General features: G+C 36.7%; 2 protein-coding genes across 2 annotated transcripts; both read right to left on the reverse strand.

Moving 5' to 3' along the window:
* Positions 1-5,057: 5,057 nt before the first annotated feature.
* LOC112085101 (uncharacterized protein At3g43530-like) lies at positions 5,058-6,242 on the reverse strand. Its single transcript, XM_024154026.1, has 2 exons — positions 5,349-6,242; positions 5,058-5,273 (listed from the first exon to the last, which is right to left on the reverse strand). Exons 1-2 carry the CDS (start codon positions 6,240-6,242, stop codon positions 5,058-5,060), a joined length of 1,110 nt encoding a protein of 369 aa, XP_024009794.1.
* A 782-nt stretch (positions 6,243-7,024) lies between these two features.
* Positions 7,025-8,158, reverse strand: LOC18008295 (putative F-box protein PP2-B12). The gene is made up of 5 exons (XM_024154033.1): positions 8,077-8,158; positions 7,714-7,799; positions 7,507-7,625; positions 7,375-7,427; positions 7,025-7,197 (listed from the first exon to the last, which is right to left on the reverse strand). The coding sequence occupies exons 1-5, from the start codon at positions 8,156-8,158 to the stop codon at positions 7,025-7,027; spliced, it is 513 nt and encodes a 170-aa protein (XP_024009801.1).
* Positions 8,159-19,694: the final 11,536 nt, after the last annotated feature.

The raw sequence follows: 19,694 nt of genomic DNA on the forward strand, positions 1-19,694 counted from the left end.
GAAAGTAGTACTTTTAGGTCATAGAATGTCGTGTAAAAGTTAAAAACACGATGGAATGTTCGTCGGAAGAAGAGAAAGGTGATCATGTGTCAGGTAGAATATTATTATAATAATAGAAAATAAGATTAAAAGAGACCCGTTTCCAGGTGACATCGTTTTGAAGAACTTAACCAACCCTTAACCACCAATAGACCAATTTAAACCGATTTCATAATTTAGAGATGGCAAAATACGACCACGATAATAATCAGTATTTTTAAAAATGGTCGTTTTCATGCTAACATTTATCAGGGAGTAGTAAACAGTGTTTTAAACTACTAAAAATAATGAAGAAATAAATACGAATTTCACCACACCCGACACTTAAGGCAATCTCCTTCTATAGTGACATTGTCAAGCTTAGTCCATCAATGATGGAAAGAATATGTATCATACTTTTCCTCAAATTTTGTTTGATGAACAAGTTGATAATTTGCTTTTATAACCAATTATGAAACGAAGTAACACTATGTGGACGATGTGTATAACTGGAAAGCAAGGCACAACTACGTTTTGAATTCCCAGTTACAATAAACGACATGTGTCCATAATAAAATAAATTATGTCAGCCACATGTGAGTTACGACAGGTGTTCTTTAGCTGAACATGTGTCTATGTGTCAGGTAGAATATTATTATAATAATAGGAAATAAGACCCGTTTCCAGGTGACATCGTTTTAAAGAAAGTTAACCAACCCTTAACCACCAATAGACCAATTTAAACCGATTTCATAATTTGGAGATGGCAAAATACGACCATGATAATAATCAGTTTTTATAAAAATGGTCGTTTTCATGCTAACACTTATCAGGGACTAGTAAACAGTGTTTTAAACTATTAAAAATAACGAAGAAATAATATGAATCTCACCACACCAAGTCAATCTCCTTCTATAGTGACATTGTCAAGCTTAGTCCATCAATGATGGGAAAAATACGTATCATACTTTTCCTTGAATTTTGTTTTATGAACAAGTTGATAATTTGCTTTTATAACCAATTATGAAACGTATTACCGGAATATATTCTTGACATTTCAGTATTACTGCGAATACGGTATATCCACAAAAGGTAACACTATGTGGACGATGTGTATAACTGGAAAACAAGGCACAACTACGTTTAAAATTCCCAGTTACAATAAACAACATGTGTTTTCACTTGAACACGTGTCTTATTGGTTGGAAAAATAGACCCTACTACAATTATTTATTATTTCTCGGGTTTATCCATGAAACTCAAATTTGTCCCCTCCCCCCAAAACCTCAAATATTTTCAATTTTGAGTTTCCCTCCCAAAACAGACATTTCCAAATTTGAGTTTCCCCCCAAACATCAAAATTCATTAAAATATCTGGGTTTACGTACAAATCACAACCAAAACACAAAACACTCACTTGTTTGCAAAACAACATTTTGTTGCAAGAATGCCAAGTCTCAGCTCGTCGTCCGACTCGGAGATTTCAAGCGGGAGCACTCCACTCGAATTGTACAAAGATTCTCGAATCCCGCGATTCTGTTATTGTCATCGTAAATCAATCATCAAAACTTTCCACACCGTTTTGGATCCGGGAAGAAGATTCTTCGCTTGCAATAAGGAATACATAAGTTCAGCTGTTGATTGCTTTTAATTTCGTACCAAAAATATTTATACGGTTTATGTCTTGTAGAATCCCGGATGTCATCTCTTCAAGTGGTGTGATGAGGTGATGCTAGAAGAGATTGCAGATGTTCGGCATGATTTGACCGAGATGCAGGGCCGGAGTGGTTGGACTAAACCATGAACCGGATTCACTCGACGGAGATTTCCAAGCTACAGGAATCGGTAAACAACCTGAAGGAGGAAATGGTTGAGGCAACGTGGTCTCATATGAGTAAGAAAGAGAGCGAGTTATATTTATGGAAAGAGAAAGGCAAAACCGTACCGTGCGTCTCATATAATAAATACCCTTCAAAACCGTTCAGCCTTATCGTGCAGAGCAATTAAAAGTCACATCTTTCTCTCCCCTAATAAACCCAAAAATATTTATTTACTTAATTTATTGGTAAAAATCAAATAAAGTGTTGGTAGTTGTACCAGTCTTACGGCAGTTAATGAAAGCATTAACAGCCGTAAGACTGGTACAAGTAGATCAATAAATGCGTCGTTCCCTCTTTCCTCGTTTTCCGTCCATGCAACGCGTCTATACAATAAATAAATCCTCTCACGTGAGTAAATGCTGAGTAGACAAATATCATCCAGGGAACATTGTCTATACATTAAAAATATTAGTAGTCTTCCCCACAGAACTTGAAATTCGTAAAAACTGAATACTATTGCCCACTCTATAAAAAGACACTTGAGATATTGTACTTCTAGAATTCTTCAAGTCGTCTCATCTTTTCTAACAATACATAAACAAAATGGAGAAATTAGATGGAAAAAATATGATGATAATGGTCTGCTGATCATCAGCCCACCACCTTTGAACATGAGATTTGGTGTGGTGGAACCTAAGTCGCCACCTTCGCCAACTGATTCTGAGATCGAGCAAGCAGAGCTGTGGGAACAATTCAAGCAAAATCTGCCAAAGGTAATATATTCTCTTTGTTTAATGGTTTATAAATATGTCCTGATCATGAGTGAAAATTTATATCTAATTTTTTGTTGAGGAGAAGAACAAAGACATCTCAGTCCATAAACCTTCCCACAAACGTTGTACAAAACCGGAACACGAATTGATTCTGGTTCTGGAAATAGGATTAAAGTGCATGCATTGCGGATTCGTAGAGAGAGAAATCTAAAACATGGACACATCCGAATGGGTAAGTAATTAGTCATTTGTTTTGGTTATGACAAATATAAAATAAGTTCAAATCTATATGACTGGAAATGATCAGTTGATGTTGTTTGGTTTTTTAAATTTTAGTTGTAGACATAACTCATTATTAAGTAATAATATTCCTTTTATATTACAAAATCCATTATTTTCTCTTAGGGTTTCAGAACTTTTCTCCACAAAACTCGGCCTCCACCACTTTCATATATAAATCCATGGCAGAGTACTCCTACTTACTAGCCCTACCAGATGAACTACTGGAAAAGGTTCTAGCGAAGTTGGCTAACACAATTGGTGACCTTATACGGATTCACTCGATTTGTCATAGGTTCAACGACTGCACCAGAGGCCCTGGCTTCTATGCTGAAGTTGATCCCTTTAATATGGGTCATCCAGAGGATCAAGATGTCCATCTCATCAATGATGTCTTCAGAGAGTTCTATGATGCACGAAATCCAGGCATGATTTTCATGCGAGGTATGCAACTCTTTTTTCATCGAAAAGATTTTGGAGGGATTCTACTGATCAAGGAAGCAGCGGATAGAGGGTACACGCGTGCAGTATATGTATATGGTATGTTCATGAAACTTGTTATGGAACATCCGGAGGGTGATGAGTACTTCAACAAACTAAGCCGGGAAACAATAAGGAAGTGCACCCGTGACCTCGTTGCAGAAGTATCTCTTGGTTGGCCAATGGGTTTGCCAGAGATATCCAATGAAGGCCACCGTCGCTTTTTACCGCGCCTCAATACTCTTATCCATTGTCTGTGCGGTACAGTTAACCGATAGGAGCGTTGGTGGAATGATGAGTATAAACCAGGGAACATCAACAACTACTGCTTTTTAACTCGCGAATGCGGAAGGTTCTTCCTATATGTGTACCGGGTAGTTAGGATTTTTTCTGATATGGGAGACTGGTGAATGTGTCTGATGTTTTCTGTCTTATGTTTTTTGTTTTTTGTACTTTCTTATGTTCTGGATTCCGTATGTGCACATTTCGTTATGTTTAGTTACTCCCTTATGTTGTCCTTATGTTGTGTACAAACATTATTCTACTAATTTTAACTCGAACTGTTTAGGCCTAGTATTCCACATATATAAGTGGTTACACCAAATAATACTAAGATGGTTACACCTAATAATACTAGGTTATACAATCTATATGTGGTTTCACCAATAATCCCAAGTTTTCCCAATATTTGGTTTTCAATAATCCAAAATCAATAATAGAAATAGAAGTACATATATCAAATGTCATAGGAGACTTAACGTCTCTGCTTTGTGTTTGGCCCTAGCTTCGATTGCTCTTGTTTCCGTTTACCTGCACCCACTTCTGCGTTCACACCGTCAGCACCGTCTGGTTCTACCTACACATACCAAGTAATACAACATAGTGTTACCACGAAATATTAAGTATTACCAAAACAATGGATATTACTCTTCAAACTTCAATACCTCTTTACTTCTAAGCAGGTACGGAGATCGGGCTACAAGCTGCTCCGCCTCTTTCAGCTCCGCCTCATTCATCTCCGGCTCTTTCTGCTCCGGCTCTTTCTGCTCCGCCTCTTCTGATCTGCCTCCTTCTTCTCCGCCTCCTTCTACGCCGCCTCCTTCTGCTCCGCCTCCTTCTGCTCCGCTTCCTTCTGCTCCGCTTCCTTCTGCTCCGCTTCCTTTTGCTCCGGCTCCTTCTGCTCCGGCTCCTTCTGCTTCTTCTTAGGCTTCTGCTTCGGCTGTTTCTTCTTTGATTGTTTCTGCTTCATCGCTTTCTCAGTTTTCACCAGACTTTCAAGTTTCTCTCCAGCTTGATCATGTTCATGTTCTACATCATTTCGAAAAACTTCTCCTCCCTCATCTCCTGGTCCTTCTCCTTCTCTTCTTGTCTCTTTTACATATTGTTCTACAGAGCAAAGTCTTGTATCAAAGCTATTCATTCAGGCACTGATTCGGAGAAACTGAGCGTCCATACTCTTCTGCAAGCTCTGAAGCTGTTCCACAATTCCAAGAGGCGCCACCTTCTCCGTCCCCACATTATTCTTAGCCGCTACAGGATGGTTTACCCACTCCTTATTATCTCGGGCATCAACATCGATCTTGCATATCTCTTTCCAGAATATCGGCTTCTTGTTCTCAACTAAACGCCTCGTCCAATTTTCATGAACGATATCACCGATATCTTCCTCTTCATTCCTCTCCATGACTCAAGCAAGCATAATTACCTCATCCTCGGATGGTTGCAATATACTCCCGATGACCCTAGTGTTACCCAGTGTTTCATTGAGTTCCGACAAAGAGAAACCTTTTAGTGTGAATGGTTGGAACTTCTGCCTGCACATCCGGGGACAATCCCTCCCTGCTCCTCTAACATCTTCTCTGTATTTGTTCTTCAGACATAGGATGGCCTTAAAGGCTAGCAACTACACATAAACCCAACAAATTACAGTTACGCTCATAGTATTACATATTTACAAATTCTTTATAATGTGACATACCTCCAAGGGAGTAACAAACCTTGGAAATGTCCACGCATCTGTTCCGACGACCCCATTGAAATGCCTCATTGTGTGCTCAATCTCCTTCATATTTACATCGAATGAATATCTACCCCAAGGAAACCTTTTACAAGCCTCGAGATCATCCACAATCCTCAGGAATAAGGGGTCAACAGATGGTGCTCCCTTACCGGTTTTCGTTTTCCCACTAATTATAGAGGATAAGAAGTAAACGACACACATCTTCAACCGATCAGGATTAACTAGTCCTCGCATCGACTCTAGCTTTTTCTCAACAGCAGCAAGGGAGGGGACGGTTTCCTGGAAATATCTATTCTTAAACGAAGAACTTCCTATGCTCTCATAGTCCTCTAGGTACGGGAGACAGTTTAATCCACACAAAATGGCATGCTCTCTAAGGGAATAGCGAATTGGTACGCCATTCACTACAAACCAAGCTTCCCTCTTCTTATTTGTGTTTGCTGTCCAAAGAAGAAGCAACCACATTCCCATCATCTTGTGTGTTGTGTCCTCATGCATGGCCCTATGCATATGCCAAAAGTGCTTGAACTGTGGGTGTTCTGTAAACCATAACAGCTCATGTGGTTCAAGGTCTAGGGACTCCAATTTAGCAACATCTTTGTGGATATAACATCTTGTTCCCAGCTTTATTGCATTATGATACTGACTGGGCTCGAAGAACATTCTCACGGGTGGCAATGGCTGATTCTCCTCCTCCTCAGCCTCAGCCTCAGTTCCCCTCCACAACACTATCTGATTATTATCCATCTCAGATTCGGCAAGTCCTTCTACCATTTTCTCCTGCGACGATTCGGATTCTGAGTACAGTTCTGGTCTAGCATATCTAAACATTCTTTCGTTGCCTAAATCCATGACTCCTATTTTGTAATTGCCAACCGAATAGAGAACATATAGATCGAATTTTGGATTCTACACAAAACCGAGTTGAAATCTACAAAGTAATCTAGATAGAAATTAGAAATCAGAGGACGAAGACGAACGAACCTGATATAGTGAGGTGTTGATTTAAGTCAGGCAGCAGCAAATCACTTGTAGTTGTCCCAGAGAATACTAGGCGAAGACGACGACGAGAGTACGATTTCGAAATTTGAATATTTTTTTTTCAGACTTACCACAATTTTGTCTCCGATTTTTGACCCTAAACCCGATTTCTTCGGATTCAACCCGATATGACAGACTGGGTGGAGTTCTTCGTGGTTGGGTTAGTAAATATGAAACTTTAGTAATGACCTGCCAGTATTTGACCGCTTTTCTCCCTTTTTCTTTCTTTGAAATAAATCGAAAACAAATTAAATATTACGAGAAGGAGATTTGAGAATTTCTATAATGCGGGAGGAGTACGCGAGATTATCTCTCAAACCCTTAAGAGTATTGTTTCACTCTGTTTTTTATTCTGATTTAGTTTGATCGTGTGATTTTGGAGTGCAATCATTCCTTACAATGGAAACAGAAGCAACGGTTCCAGGAAAAAACAAACTAGAATTACAAACCAAGATCATGATTACACACACACCACGACGTGAGAAAAAATGTTCATGTCCTGATGTCCTTGCATTGCATAGCATAGACGTTTCAATTATTTTTTTTTTAATCACACAACAAACTAGAATTCACTTGCGAGTGGAGTTACTGAATTACAACATTTCTGCTTTTGGCCTAATCTCGATCCCTTGAACAATGATTCCGCCTTTCCAATCACAGTAACTTGTCTCAAACATTGACATTTCGAGCTCCTCCTCCTCATCAAAACCGACATAATACTCACCAAGCTTAATCTCCAACCACCCATCTTCCCTAGGAGGACGAGGACTCCCGTATGTATGCACAAGACACTCTTGTCTATTATTAGGAAGCAAGTTTCTTGTGGATCCAAAGCTCGTCTACACAGGCTGATTCTGAAATCCAAATGCTCCCGTTTCTTTATCCTTAAAAAGAAGCTAAGCTCCATAAATGATGCCATTGGAGAGAAGTGATGTGCTTACTTTGCCTCGGATTTCTAACCAACATATCATTCCAAGCGCTGCAACTACCTCAAACCTGTCACAGACTAATCAAAATCAACACGAAAAAGCTTTTCATTCAAGAAAGCAAAAATATGGAGATGAAAGTAATTAACCTTGAGTCCGGAATCGAAATCCATGACCAGATATCAGGAGAATCAGCCCAAGTGATCTCTAGTTCCCTCGCAGACAACATGAAACATTTCTTCCCGCTTCTCTTTTCCATCCAAAAGCTCTAAATCACATTTCTCTCAAACAATCAATTTCTTGAATCCCATACATACAAAAAAAAAAAAAAAACAGGGGAGATTGTGTAAAATTACCATTCTGCCATCGTCGATGAGAAGAGGGGAATGGAGGAAATATATATAGCATATTATAAATGGAGGTAAAATTACATACTTTATTACTATATTAAAGTATGTAATAATATTAAAACCTCACATTGATATATAGCATATTATAAATGTAAGAACAAACAATTTTTTTTCTTTAAGCTCACATATTATTATGTTGGAACATAATCAAGCGGTTTTAAATGGCTTTTGAGACAGAAACACAATGAGCCCACAATTCATCTCTTTTCTGTAAATATTTGGTTTCGTTTGCGATTAAGGTAGGTCTATCAACGATATATTTGATAAGGGTATCGTGACACTCATTTCCTTCTTTAACAAGTTCCTGACAGCAAGGAATGGAGACAACTCCATTTCCAAAAACTTGACCAATGATATTCAATGCACACTTTGGGCTGATTTTTAAACACATTGATCCCATAACTTCTTTGGCTCGGTTTCTTCAATATTATTAATTAATGGTTGATTTGATGGACTAATAATATAATTAAAAAATATGGCAGCTTACAACGGACACATGGTGTTCGTCAGGAGGTTTAACCGTAAAGGGACTTTGGTTAGTACCGGAGGGTTCGAAGGAGGAGCAAACACGGCGAAATACCTTGTCAACTGTGAAAACTGTGTATGGAAGGAATATCCCAAAGCATTTGCTGCTAGGAGATGGTACTCAACACAAGACACTCTCCCTGATGGCACTTTCATCGTAGTTGGAGGCCGAGATGCTCTCAACTACGAGTATATCCTCTCGGAAGAAATGAACAACAAAAAATTCTACGACTCTCAACTTCTTAGACAAACAGACGATCCATAGGAAAACAATCTATACCCTTTTGTTTGGCTAAACACCGATGGTAACCTCTTCATTTTCGCCAACAACCATTCCATACTTCTTAGCCCGAAAACGAAAAAACGCTGATTAAAGAAATCACAGTGGCGATGCATTCTTCAGGAAAATCAAGAAGATTTATCCTCGCTTTTTTTTTAAAGAAAAACAGACACACACACACACAATTGACTTTTAGAAGTTCAAATACAAGATTGTAGGCGATGATGATAATGCGCGTGTAATGACCCGCTCAACTCTTTTATTGTTTTTCGCTCACGTCAAAGGCTTAATACCGTTTGAAACAATGCTACTATATTAAAGTATGTAATAATATTAAAGCCTCACATTGATATATAGCATATTATAAATGTAAGAAAAAACAATTTTTTTTCTTTAAGCTCACATATTATTATGTTGGAACAGAATCAAGCGGTTTTAAATGGATTTTGAGACAGAAACACATTGTGCCCACAATTCATCTCTTTTCTGTCAATATTTGGTTTCGTTTGCGATTAAGGTAGGTCTATCAGCGATATATGATAAGGGTATCGTGACACTCCTTTCCTTCTTTAACAAGTTCCTGACAGCAAGGAATGGAGACAACTCCATTCCCAAAAACTTGACCAATGATATCCAATGCACACTTTTGGGCTGATTTTAACAACACATTGATCCCATAACTTCTTTGGCTCGGTTTCTTCTACGGCAAATGAAGGAACATATTCACTCGTCACAACTAGGACAAGAAAAAATACCATGGTAATGCTAAGTCTCGTCATCTTTGATCTTTGATTAAGTATATGCTCTATGAGGATTTAGTGTTTTGTCTCAAGTGAGAGATAGGAAATAACTCCAAGTTTTTGTTGTTCTTCGAATCGAAGATGCTAACTCTATTTATAAATACAAATAATTAAAACGAAACATCTATCTTGATAATTCAAATGACGTTTTTTTGTTTATTAACATTTGTTAAGTTACATTTATCTTGCCGAACTTATTGCTTTCTTTACCTTTTGATCGTTTATGAACCTGCAATAATTCATATCCAAATCGAAACAGAAATCGAAAATTTAAGTATGTAATCATCAAGTATATGTATAGATAAAGTATGGTTTGTAAAAATAAAAAGTTATGGCTTGTAAAAATAAACATTTATGACTTGTAAAAATAGAAAGTTGATATCCAAAACCGGAAACGTCAAGCCTCTCGCGGTAACAAAACTATCTTTTATTCTTATGGTTACAAAGTATATATGAGTAATGTTCAATATTTGAAATGTGGACTTTTTAAAAACTTTCAAATTATTTTATCCAAAAAAAAAAAGTTTGTGTCTTGATGCACATTAATGTTTTTGGTAGTTGATCTGGATCATGTGCAAAAAATCACATGATCCGGAGTTCATCAATATTAGTAATGGTTGATTTGATGGACTTATAATATAATGAAAAAATATGGCAGCTTACAACGGACACATGGTGTTCATTAGAAGGTTTAACCGTAAACGGGACTTTGGTTAGTACCAGAGGGTTCGAAGGAGGAGCAAACACGGCAAAATACCTTGTCAACTATGAAAACTGTGTATGGAAAGAATATCCCAAAGCATTGGCTGCTAGGAGATGGTACTCAACACAAGCCACTCTCCCTGATGGCACTTTCATCGTAGTTGGAGGCCGAGACGCTCTCAACTACGAGTATATCCTCCCGGAAGAAATGAACAACAAAAACTCAACGACTCTCAACTTCTTAGACAAACAGACGATCCATAGGAAAACAATCTATACCCTTTTGTTTGGCTAAACACCGATGGTAACCTCTTCATTTTCGCCAACAACCATTCCATACTTCTTAGCCCGAAAAACGAATAAAGCGCTGGTTAAAGAAATCACAGTGGTGATGCATTCTTCAGGAAAATCAAGAAGATTTATCCCCGCTTTTTTTTTAAAGAAAAACAGACACACACACACACACAATTGACTTTTAAAAGTTTAAATACAAGATTGTAGACGGTGATGATAATGCGTGTGTAATGACCCGCTCAACTCTTTTATTGTTTGTCGCTCACGTCAAAGGCTTAATACCGTGTGAAACAATGCTACTATATTAAAGTATGTAATAATATTAAAGCCTCACATTGATATATAGCATATTATAAACGTAAGAACAAACATTTTTATTTCTTTAAGCTCACATATTATTATGTTGGAACAGAATCAAGCGGTTTTAAATGGATTTTGAGACAGAAACACATTGAGCCCACAATTCATCTCTTTTCTGTAAATATTTGGTTTCGTTTGCGATTAAGGTAGGTCTATCAGCGAATATATTTGATAAGGGTATCGTGACACTCTTTCCTTCTTTAACAAGTTCCTGACAGCAAGGAATGGAGACAACTCCATTTCCAAAATCTTGAACAATGATATCCAATGCACACTTTGGGCTGATTTTAACAACACATTGATCCCATAACTTCTTTGGCTCGGTTTCTTCTACGGCAAATGAAGGGACATATTCACTCGTCACAACTAGGACAAGAAAAAAATACCATGGTAATGCTAAGTCTCGCTGATGTGTTCGTGTGTCGTGAGGGTGTCAAGTTTTACCCTAAATGAAATCAAAAGCCGCAAGTGCACAGCTGATTGATTGTAGTACTTAGGGATCGAATCCACAGGGAAGGAGGATCTTTCCTACAAAAGCCTTCGAAAGAAATATGAAGTAAGGAAGTCTAGAACCAGGCGAGTTTTGTGAGGGTTTTGGTGGTGTGTTTAAAACGTAAAAACGAATTTTAAAGAGAAACTACGGGAATTAAAATGACCTAATAACTAAACTTAACGAAAACGGGTGAAAACGGGAAAAACGGCTAACCCAATTGCTTGAATGAAAATCGATTGAAAGAGTAAATAAACTAGACTAAAGCTTGAATGAAAATCGGTGTAAATCTATAAGAAAAGAGGCGCTAGGGTTCAGGGAAGTTTTCTCAGGGCTACGAACGATTCAAAAATTGCTAGAGAGTAAAATTGATAAGATCTTAGCTTAAACTTTTTGAACTGGAGTCACGGAGGTATGAATACACCACTGTCGTGATCATAGACAACTATCTCTCTCAACCCTGACCAGTAGGTTTCCACTCTGGCCCTGGAAAAGAAGAGATGCATTATGTTTAAGACTCGTCAGCATTCACAAATCGCCCATAGGTAGGTTTCCACTCCTATGTTTGCTTTGCTCTCCCAAACTAGATCTGACACCGGATGAACACTTTCGTGTCACCAAGCATCTGGATCAGATTGTAGTTCATGACGCTGCTCTCATGCAGTAAAAACGAATTCAGAAGAAAAAGTTCTAAGATTCGGCTCAAAAGCTCATGGAATCCTCACCGAACATATAAATCCCCATCGAAAATCCGTTAGACCCAACAATAAAACTATTCAGACATAATAAACAAAATCAAAAACATAGTATTAAAAAGTAGAATACAAACCGAAATTGAAAAGAAATAACAAGGGTTCAAGAGACAGATCTCTCTCTCCCTAAAACCTAAAAACAAAGCTTAAAGTAAAATTTCTGTAAAGTATTTCGTCTCTCTTCTTCTCTTCTTAAAAACGACCTAAATGACATGTATTTATAGTCTCCAATACTCTCTGTTGTCTAGGGTTCCAGAATTGAGGCTGGGAAAATGATACAGGCTTCGGAAATGGGCCTTCAAAGTCGGAGTTAGCTGGCCGCGGTCGGGATGTGCGTGACCACGGGGAAAGGGTGGCTGGCCGCGGTCGCGGTGGTTGTGACCGCGGGGAATGGTCTGTTGGCCGCGGGTGGAAACGCTTGCCGGCTGGTTTACGAGATATCTTGTTCTTCGCGTATCTTTTGATTGAACCGTTGGATTGCCAAGCTGTAAAGTGTTCTGGAAAGCTGATACTTCCATCTTTAAGATCTCCAAATTTGAGCTGGATCAGACGGTGAGAAGGCCTTCAATCGGGGGTGAACTTCTGACGGTTTGACTCTGACCTCAAATCTGGTTTTCTATCCATTTTGTTAAGCTTTTCCCTAAGTTACCTGAAAAGAGTCTTGGAACTACAAATACTAGAAAAACGTAATAAAAGTACTTAAAAGCAATTAAAAACATCGAAAAAGTATTTCAAAATGATCCATAAAAGTGGTCAAAATACGGTGTTATCACTCGCCATCTTTGATCTTTGATTAAGTATATGCTCTATGAGGATTTAGTGTTTTGTCTCAAGTGAGAGATAGGAAATAACTCCAAGTTTGTGTTGTTCTTCGAATCGAAGATGCTAACTCTATTTATAGATACAAATAATTAAAACGAAACATCTATCTTGATAAATCAAATGACGTTTTTTTGTTTATTAACATTTGTTAAGTTACATTTATCTTGCCGAACTTATTGCTTTCTTTACATTTTGATCGTTTATGAACCTGCAATAATTCATATCCAAATCGAAACCGAAATCGAAAATTTAAGTACTTAATCATCACATATATGTATAGATAAAGAATGGCTTGTAAAAATAAAAAGTTATGGCTTGTAAAAATGAAAATTTATGGCTTGTAAATAGAAAGTCGATATCGAAACCGGAAACGTCAAACCTCTCGCGGTAACAAAACTATCTTTTATTATAATGGTTACAAAGTATATATGAGTAATGTTCAATATTTGAAATGTGGAATTTTTAAAAACTTTCAAATAATTTTATCCAAAAAAAAATATTTTGTGTCTTGATGCACATTAATGTTTTTGGTAGTTGATCCGGATCATGTGCAAAAAAACACATCATCCGGAGTTCATCAATATTAGTAATGGTTGATTTGATGGACTAATAATATAGTAAAAAAATATGGCAGCTTACAACGGACACATGGTGTTCGTCAGGAGGTTTAACCATGAACGAGACTTTGGTTAGTACTGGAGGGTTCGAAGGAGGAGCAAATACGGCGAAATACCTTGTCAACTGTGAAAACTGTGTATGGAAGGAATATCCCAAAGCATTGGCAGCTAGGAGATGGTACTCAATACAAGCCACTCTCCCTACTGGCACTTTCATTGTAGCTGGAGGCCGAGATGCTCTCAACTACGAATATATCCTCTCGGAAGAAATGAACAACAAAAAACTCAACGACTCTCAACTTCTTAGACAAACAGACGATCTAGAGGAAAAAAATCTATACCCTTTTGTTTGGCTAAACACCGATAGTAACCTCTTCATTTTCGCCAACAACCATTCCATACTTCTTAGCCCGAAAACGAATAAAGCGCTGGTTAAAGAAATCACAGTGGTGATGCATTCTTCAGGAAAATCAAGAAGATTTATCCCCGCTTTTTTTTAAAAGAAAACAGACACACACACACACAATTGACTTTTAAAAGTTCAAATACAAGATTGTAGACGGTGATGATAATGCGTGTGTAGTGACCCGTTCAACTCTTTTATTGTTTGTCGCTCACGTCAAAGGCTTAATACCGTGTGAAACAATGCTACTATATTAAAGTATGTAATAATATTAAAGCCTCACATTGATATATAGCATATTATAAACGTAAGAAAAACTATTTTATTTCTTTAAGCTCAGATATTATTATGTTCGACCAGAATCAAGCGGTTTTAAATGTTTTTTGAGACAGAAACACATTGAGCCCACAATTCATCTCTTTTCTGTAAATATTTGGTTTCAAAGTAGGTCTATCAGCAATATATTTGATAAGGGTATCGTGACACTCCTTTCCTTCTTTAACAAGTTCCTGAAAGCAAGGATTGGAGACAGCTCCATTTCCAAAAACTTGACCAATGATATCCAATGCACACTTTGGGCTGATTTTAACAACACATTGATCCCATAACTTCTTTGGCTCAGTTTCTTCTACGGCAAATGAAAGGACATAAGCACTCGTCACAACTAGGACAAGAAAAAACACCATGGTAATGCTAAGTCTCGCCATCTTTGATTAAGTATATGCTCTATGAGGATTTAGTGTTTTGTCTCAAGTGAGAGATAGGAAATAAATCCAAGTTTGTGTTGTTCTTCGAATCGAAGATGCTAACTCTATTTATAGATACAAATAATTAAAACGAAACATCTATCTTGATAAATCAAATGACGTTTTTTTGTTTATTAACATTTGTTAAGTTACATTTATCTTGCTGAACTTATTGCTTTCTTTAACTTTTGATTGTTTATGAACCTATAATAATTTATATCCAAATCGAAACAGAAATCAAAAATTGAAGTTCGTAATCACCACGTATATGTATAGATAAAGTATGGCTTGTAAAAATAAAAAGTTATGGCTTTTAATAATATAAAGTTATGGCTTGTAAAAATAGAAAGTCGATATCGAAACCGGAAACGTCATGCCTCTCGCGGTAACAAAACTATCTTTTATTATTATGGTTACAAAGTATACATGAGTAATGTTCAATATTTGAAATGTGGATTTTTTAAAAACTTTCAAATAATTTTAACCAAAAATATATATTTTGTGTCTTGATGCACATTAATGTTTTTGGTAGTTGATCCCGATCATGTGCAAAAAAAACACATGATCCGGAGTTCATTAATATTAGTAACTGTAGATTTGATGGACTAATAATATAATGAACAAATATGGCAGCTTACAACGGACACATGGTGTTCGTCAGGAGGTTTAACTAGTAAACGGGACTTTGGTTAGTACCGGAGGGTTCGAAGGAGGAGCAAACACGGCAAAATACCTTGTCAACTGTGAAAACTGTGTATGGAAGGAATATCCCAAAGCATTGGCTGCTAGGAGATGGTACTCAACACAAGCCACTCTCCCTGCTGGCACTTTCATCGTAGTTGGAGGCCAAGACGCTCTCAACTACGAATATATCCTCCCGGAAGAAATGAACAACAAAAAACTCTATGACTCTCAACTTCTTAGACAAACAGACGATCTAGAGGAATAAAATCTATACCCTTTTGTTTGGCTAAACACCGATAGTAACCTCTTCATTTTCGCCAACAACCGTTCCATACTTCTTAGCTTGAAAACAAATAAAGCGCTGGTTAAAGAAATCACGGTGGCGATGCATTCTTCAGGTAAATCAAGAAGATTTATTTCCGCTTTTTTTTCAAAGAAAAAAAAACACACACACACACACTTGACTTTTAAAAGTTCAAATACAAGATTGTAGACGGTGATGATAATGCGCGTGTAATGACCCGCTCAACTCTTTTATTGTTTTTCGCTCACGTCAAAGGCTTAATACCGTGTGAAACAATGCTACTATATTAAAGTATGTAATAATATTAAAGCCTCACATTGATATATAGCATATTATAAACGTAAGAACAAACATTTTTATTTTTTTAAGCTCGCATATTATTATGTTAGAACAGAATCAAGCGGTTTTTAAATAGATTTTGAGACAGAAAAACATTGAGCCCACAATTCATCTCTTTTCTGTAAATATTTGGTTTCGTTTGCGATTAAGGTAGGTCTATCAGCGATATATTTGATAAGGGTATCGTGACACTCCTTTCCTTCTTTAACAAGTTCCTGACAGCAAGGAATGGAGACAACTCCATTTCCAAAAACTTGACCAATGATATCCAATGCACACTTTGGGCTGATTTTAACAACACATTGATCCCATAACTTCTTTGGCTCGGTTTCTTCTACGGCAAATGAAGGGACATATGCACTCGTCACAACTAGGATAAGAAAAAACATCATGGTAATGCTAAGTCTCGCCATCTTTGATTAAGTATATGCTCTATGAGGATTTAGTGTTTTGTCTCAAGTGAGAGATAGGAAATAACTCCAAGTTTGTGTTGTTCTTTGAATCGAAGATGCTAACTCTATTTATAGATACAAATAATTAAAACGAAACATCTATCTTGATAAATCAAATGACGTTTTTTTGTTTATTAACATTTGTTAAGTTACATTTATCTTGCTGAACTTATTGCTTTCTTTAACTTTTGATTTTTTATGAATCCGTAATAATTTATATCCAAATCGAAACAGAAATCAAAAATTTAAGTACGTAATCATCACGTATATGTATAGATAAAGTATGGCTTGTAAAAATAAAAATTTATGGCTTTTAAAAATATTAAGTTATGGCTTGTAAAAATAGAAAGTCGATATCGAAACCGGAAACGTCATGCCTCTCGCGGTAACAAAACTATCTTTTATTATTATGGTTACAAAGTATACATGAGTAATGTTCAATATTTGAAATGTGGATTTTTTAAAAACTTTCAAATAATTTTATCCAAAAAAAAATATTTTGTGTCTTGATGCACATTAATGTTTTTGGTAGTTGATCCGGAAAAACACATGATCCGGAGTTCATTAATATTAGTAATGGTTGATTTAATGGACTAATAATATAATGAACAAATATGGCAGCTTACAACGGACACATGGTGTTCGTCAGGAGGTTTAACTAGTAAACGGGACTTTGGTTAGTACCGGAGGGTTTGAAGGAGGAGCAAACACGGCGAAATACCTTGTCAACTGTGAAAACTGTGTATGGAAGGAATATCCCAAAGCATTGGCTGCTAGGAGATGGTACTCAACACAAGCCACTCTCCCTGCTGGTACTTTCATCGTAGTTGGAGGCCGAGACGCTCTCAACTACGAATATATCCTCCCGGAAGAAATGAACAACAAAAAACTCTACGACTCTCAACTTCTTAGATAAACAGACGATCTAGAGAAAAAACAATCTATACCCTTTTGTTTGGCTAAACACTGATGGTGACCTCTTCATTTTCGCCAACAACCGTTCCAAACTTCTTAGCCCGAAAACAAATAAAGCGCTGGTTAAAGAAATCACGGTGGCGATGCATTCTTCAGGTAAATCAAGAAGATTTATTTCCGCTTTTTTTCAAAGAAAAAAAAACAAACACACACACAATTGACTTTTAAAAGTTCAAATACAAGATTGTAGACGGTGATGATAATGCGCGTGTAATGACCCGCTCAACTCTTTTATTGTTTGTCGCTCACGTCAAAGGCTTAATACCGTGTGAAACAATGCTACTATATTAAAGTATGTAATAATATTAAAGCCTCACATTGATATATAGCATATTATAAACGTAAGAACAAACATTTTTATTTCTTTAAGCTCACATATTATTATGTTGGAACAGAATCAAGCGGTTTTCAATGAATATTGAGACAGAAACACATTGAGCCCACAATTCATCTCTTTTCTGTAAATATTTGGTTTCGTTTGCGATTAAGGTAGGTCTATTAGCGATATATTTGATAAGGGTATCGTGACACTCCTTTCCTTCTTTAACAAGTTCCTGACAGCAAGGAATGGAGACAACTCCATTTCCAAAAACTTGACTAATGATATCCATTGCACACTTTGGGCTGATTTTAACAACACATTGATCCCATAACTTCTTTGGCTCGGTTTCTTCTACGGCAAATGAAGGGACATATCCACTCGTTACAACTAGGACAAGAAAAAACACCATGGTAATGCTAAGTCTCGCCATCTTTGATTAAGTATATGCTCTATGAGGATTTAGTGTTTTGTCTCAAGTGAGAGATAGGAAATAACTCCAAGTTTGTGTTGTTCTTCGAATCGAAGATGCTAACTCTATTTATAGATACAAATAATTAAAACGAAACATCTATCTTGATAAATCAAATGACGTTTTTTTGTTTATTAACATTTGTTAAGTTACATTTATCTTGCTGAACTTATTGCTTTCTTTAACTTTTGATTTTTTATGAATCTGTAATAATTTATATCCAAATCGAAACAGAAATCAAAACTTTAAGTACGTAATCATCACGTATATGTATAGATAAAGTATGGCTTGTAAAAATAAAAATTTATGGCTTTTAAAAATATAAAGTTATGGCTTGTAAAATTAGAAAGTCGATATCGAAAGCGGAAACGTCATGCCTCTCGCAGTAACAAAACTATCTTTTATTATTATGGTTACAAAATATATATGAGTAATGTTCAATATTTGAAATGTGGATTTTTTAAAAACTTTCAACTAATTTTATCCAAAAAAAAATATTTTTTGTTTTGATGCACATTAATGTTTTTGGTAGTTGATCCGGATCATGTGCAAAAAAACACATGATCCGGAGTTCATTAATAATAGTAATGGTTGATTTGATGGACTAATAATATAATGAACAAATATGGCAGCTTACAACGGCCACATGGTGTTCGTCAGGAGGTTTAACTAGTAAACGGGACTTTGGTTAGTACCGGAGGGTTTGAAGGAGGAGCAAACACGGCGAAATACCTTGTCAACTGTGAAAACTGTGTATGGAAAGAATATCCCAAAGCATTGGCTGCTAGGAGATGGTACTCAACACAAGCCACTCTCCCTGCTGGCACTTTCATCGTAGTTGGAGGCCGAGACGCTCTCAACTACGAATATATCCTCCCGGAAGAAATGAACAACAAAAAACTCTACGACTCTCAACTTCTTAGACAAATCGACAATCTAGAGAAAAACAAATAAAGCGCTGGTTAAAGAAATCACGGTGGCAATGCATTCTTCAGGTAAATCAAGAAGATTTATTTCCGCTTTTTTCAAAGAAAAAAAAACAAACACACACACAATTGACTTTTAAAAGTTCAAATACAAGATTGTAGACGGTGATGATAATGCGCGTATAATGACCCGCTCAACTCTTTTATTGTTTTTCGCTCACGTCAAAGGCTTAATAACGTGTGAAACAATGCTACTATATTAAAGTATGTAATAATATTAAAGCCTCACATTGATATATGGCATATTATAAACGTAAGAACAAACATTTTTATTTCTTTAAGCTCACATATTTTTATGTTGGAATAGAATCAAGCGGTTTTAAATGGATTTTGAGACAGAAACACATTGAGCCCACAATTCATCTCTTTTCTGTAAATATTTGGTTTCGTTTGCGATTAAGGTAGGTCTATCAGCGATGTATTTGATAAGGGTATCGTGACACTCTTTTCCTTCTTTAACAAGTTCCTGACAGCAAGGAATGGAGACAACTCCATTTCCAAAAACTTGACTAATGATATCCAATGCACACTTTGGGCTGATTTTAACAACACAATGATCCCATAACTTCTTTGGCTCGGTTTCTTCTACGGCAAATGAAGGGACA

This window comes from Eutrema salsugineum, unplaced genomic scaffold (assembly GCF_000478725.1).
Source record: "Eutrema salsugineum unplaced genomic scaffold, Eutsalg1_0 scaffold_9, whole genome shotgun sequence".
Classification (NCBI taxonomy): Eukaryota; Viridiplantae; Streptophyta; class Magnoliopsida; order Brassicales; family Brassicaceae; genus Eutrema; species Eutrema salsugineum.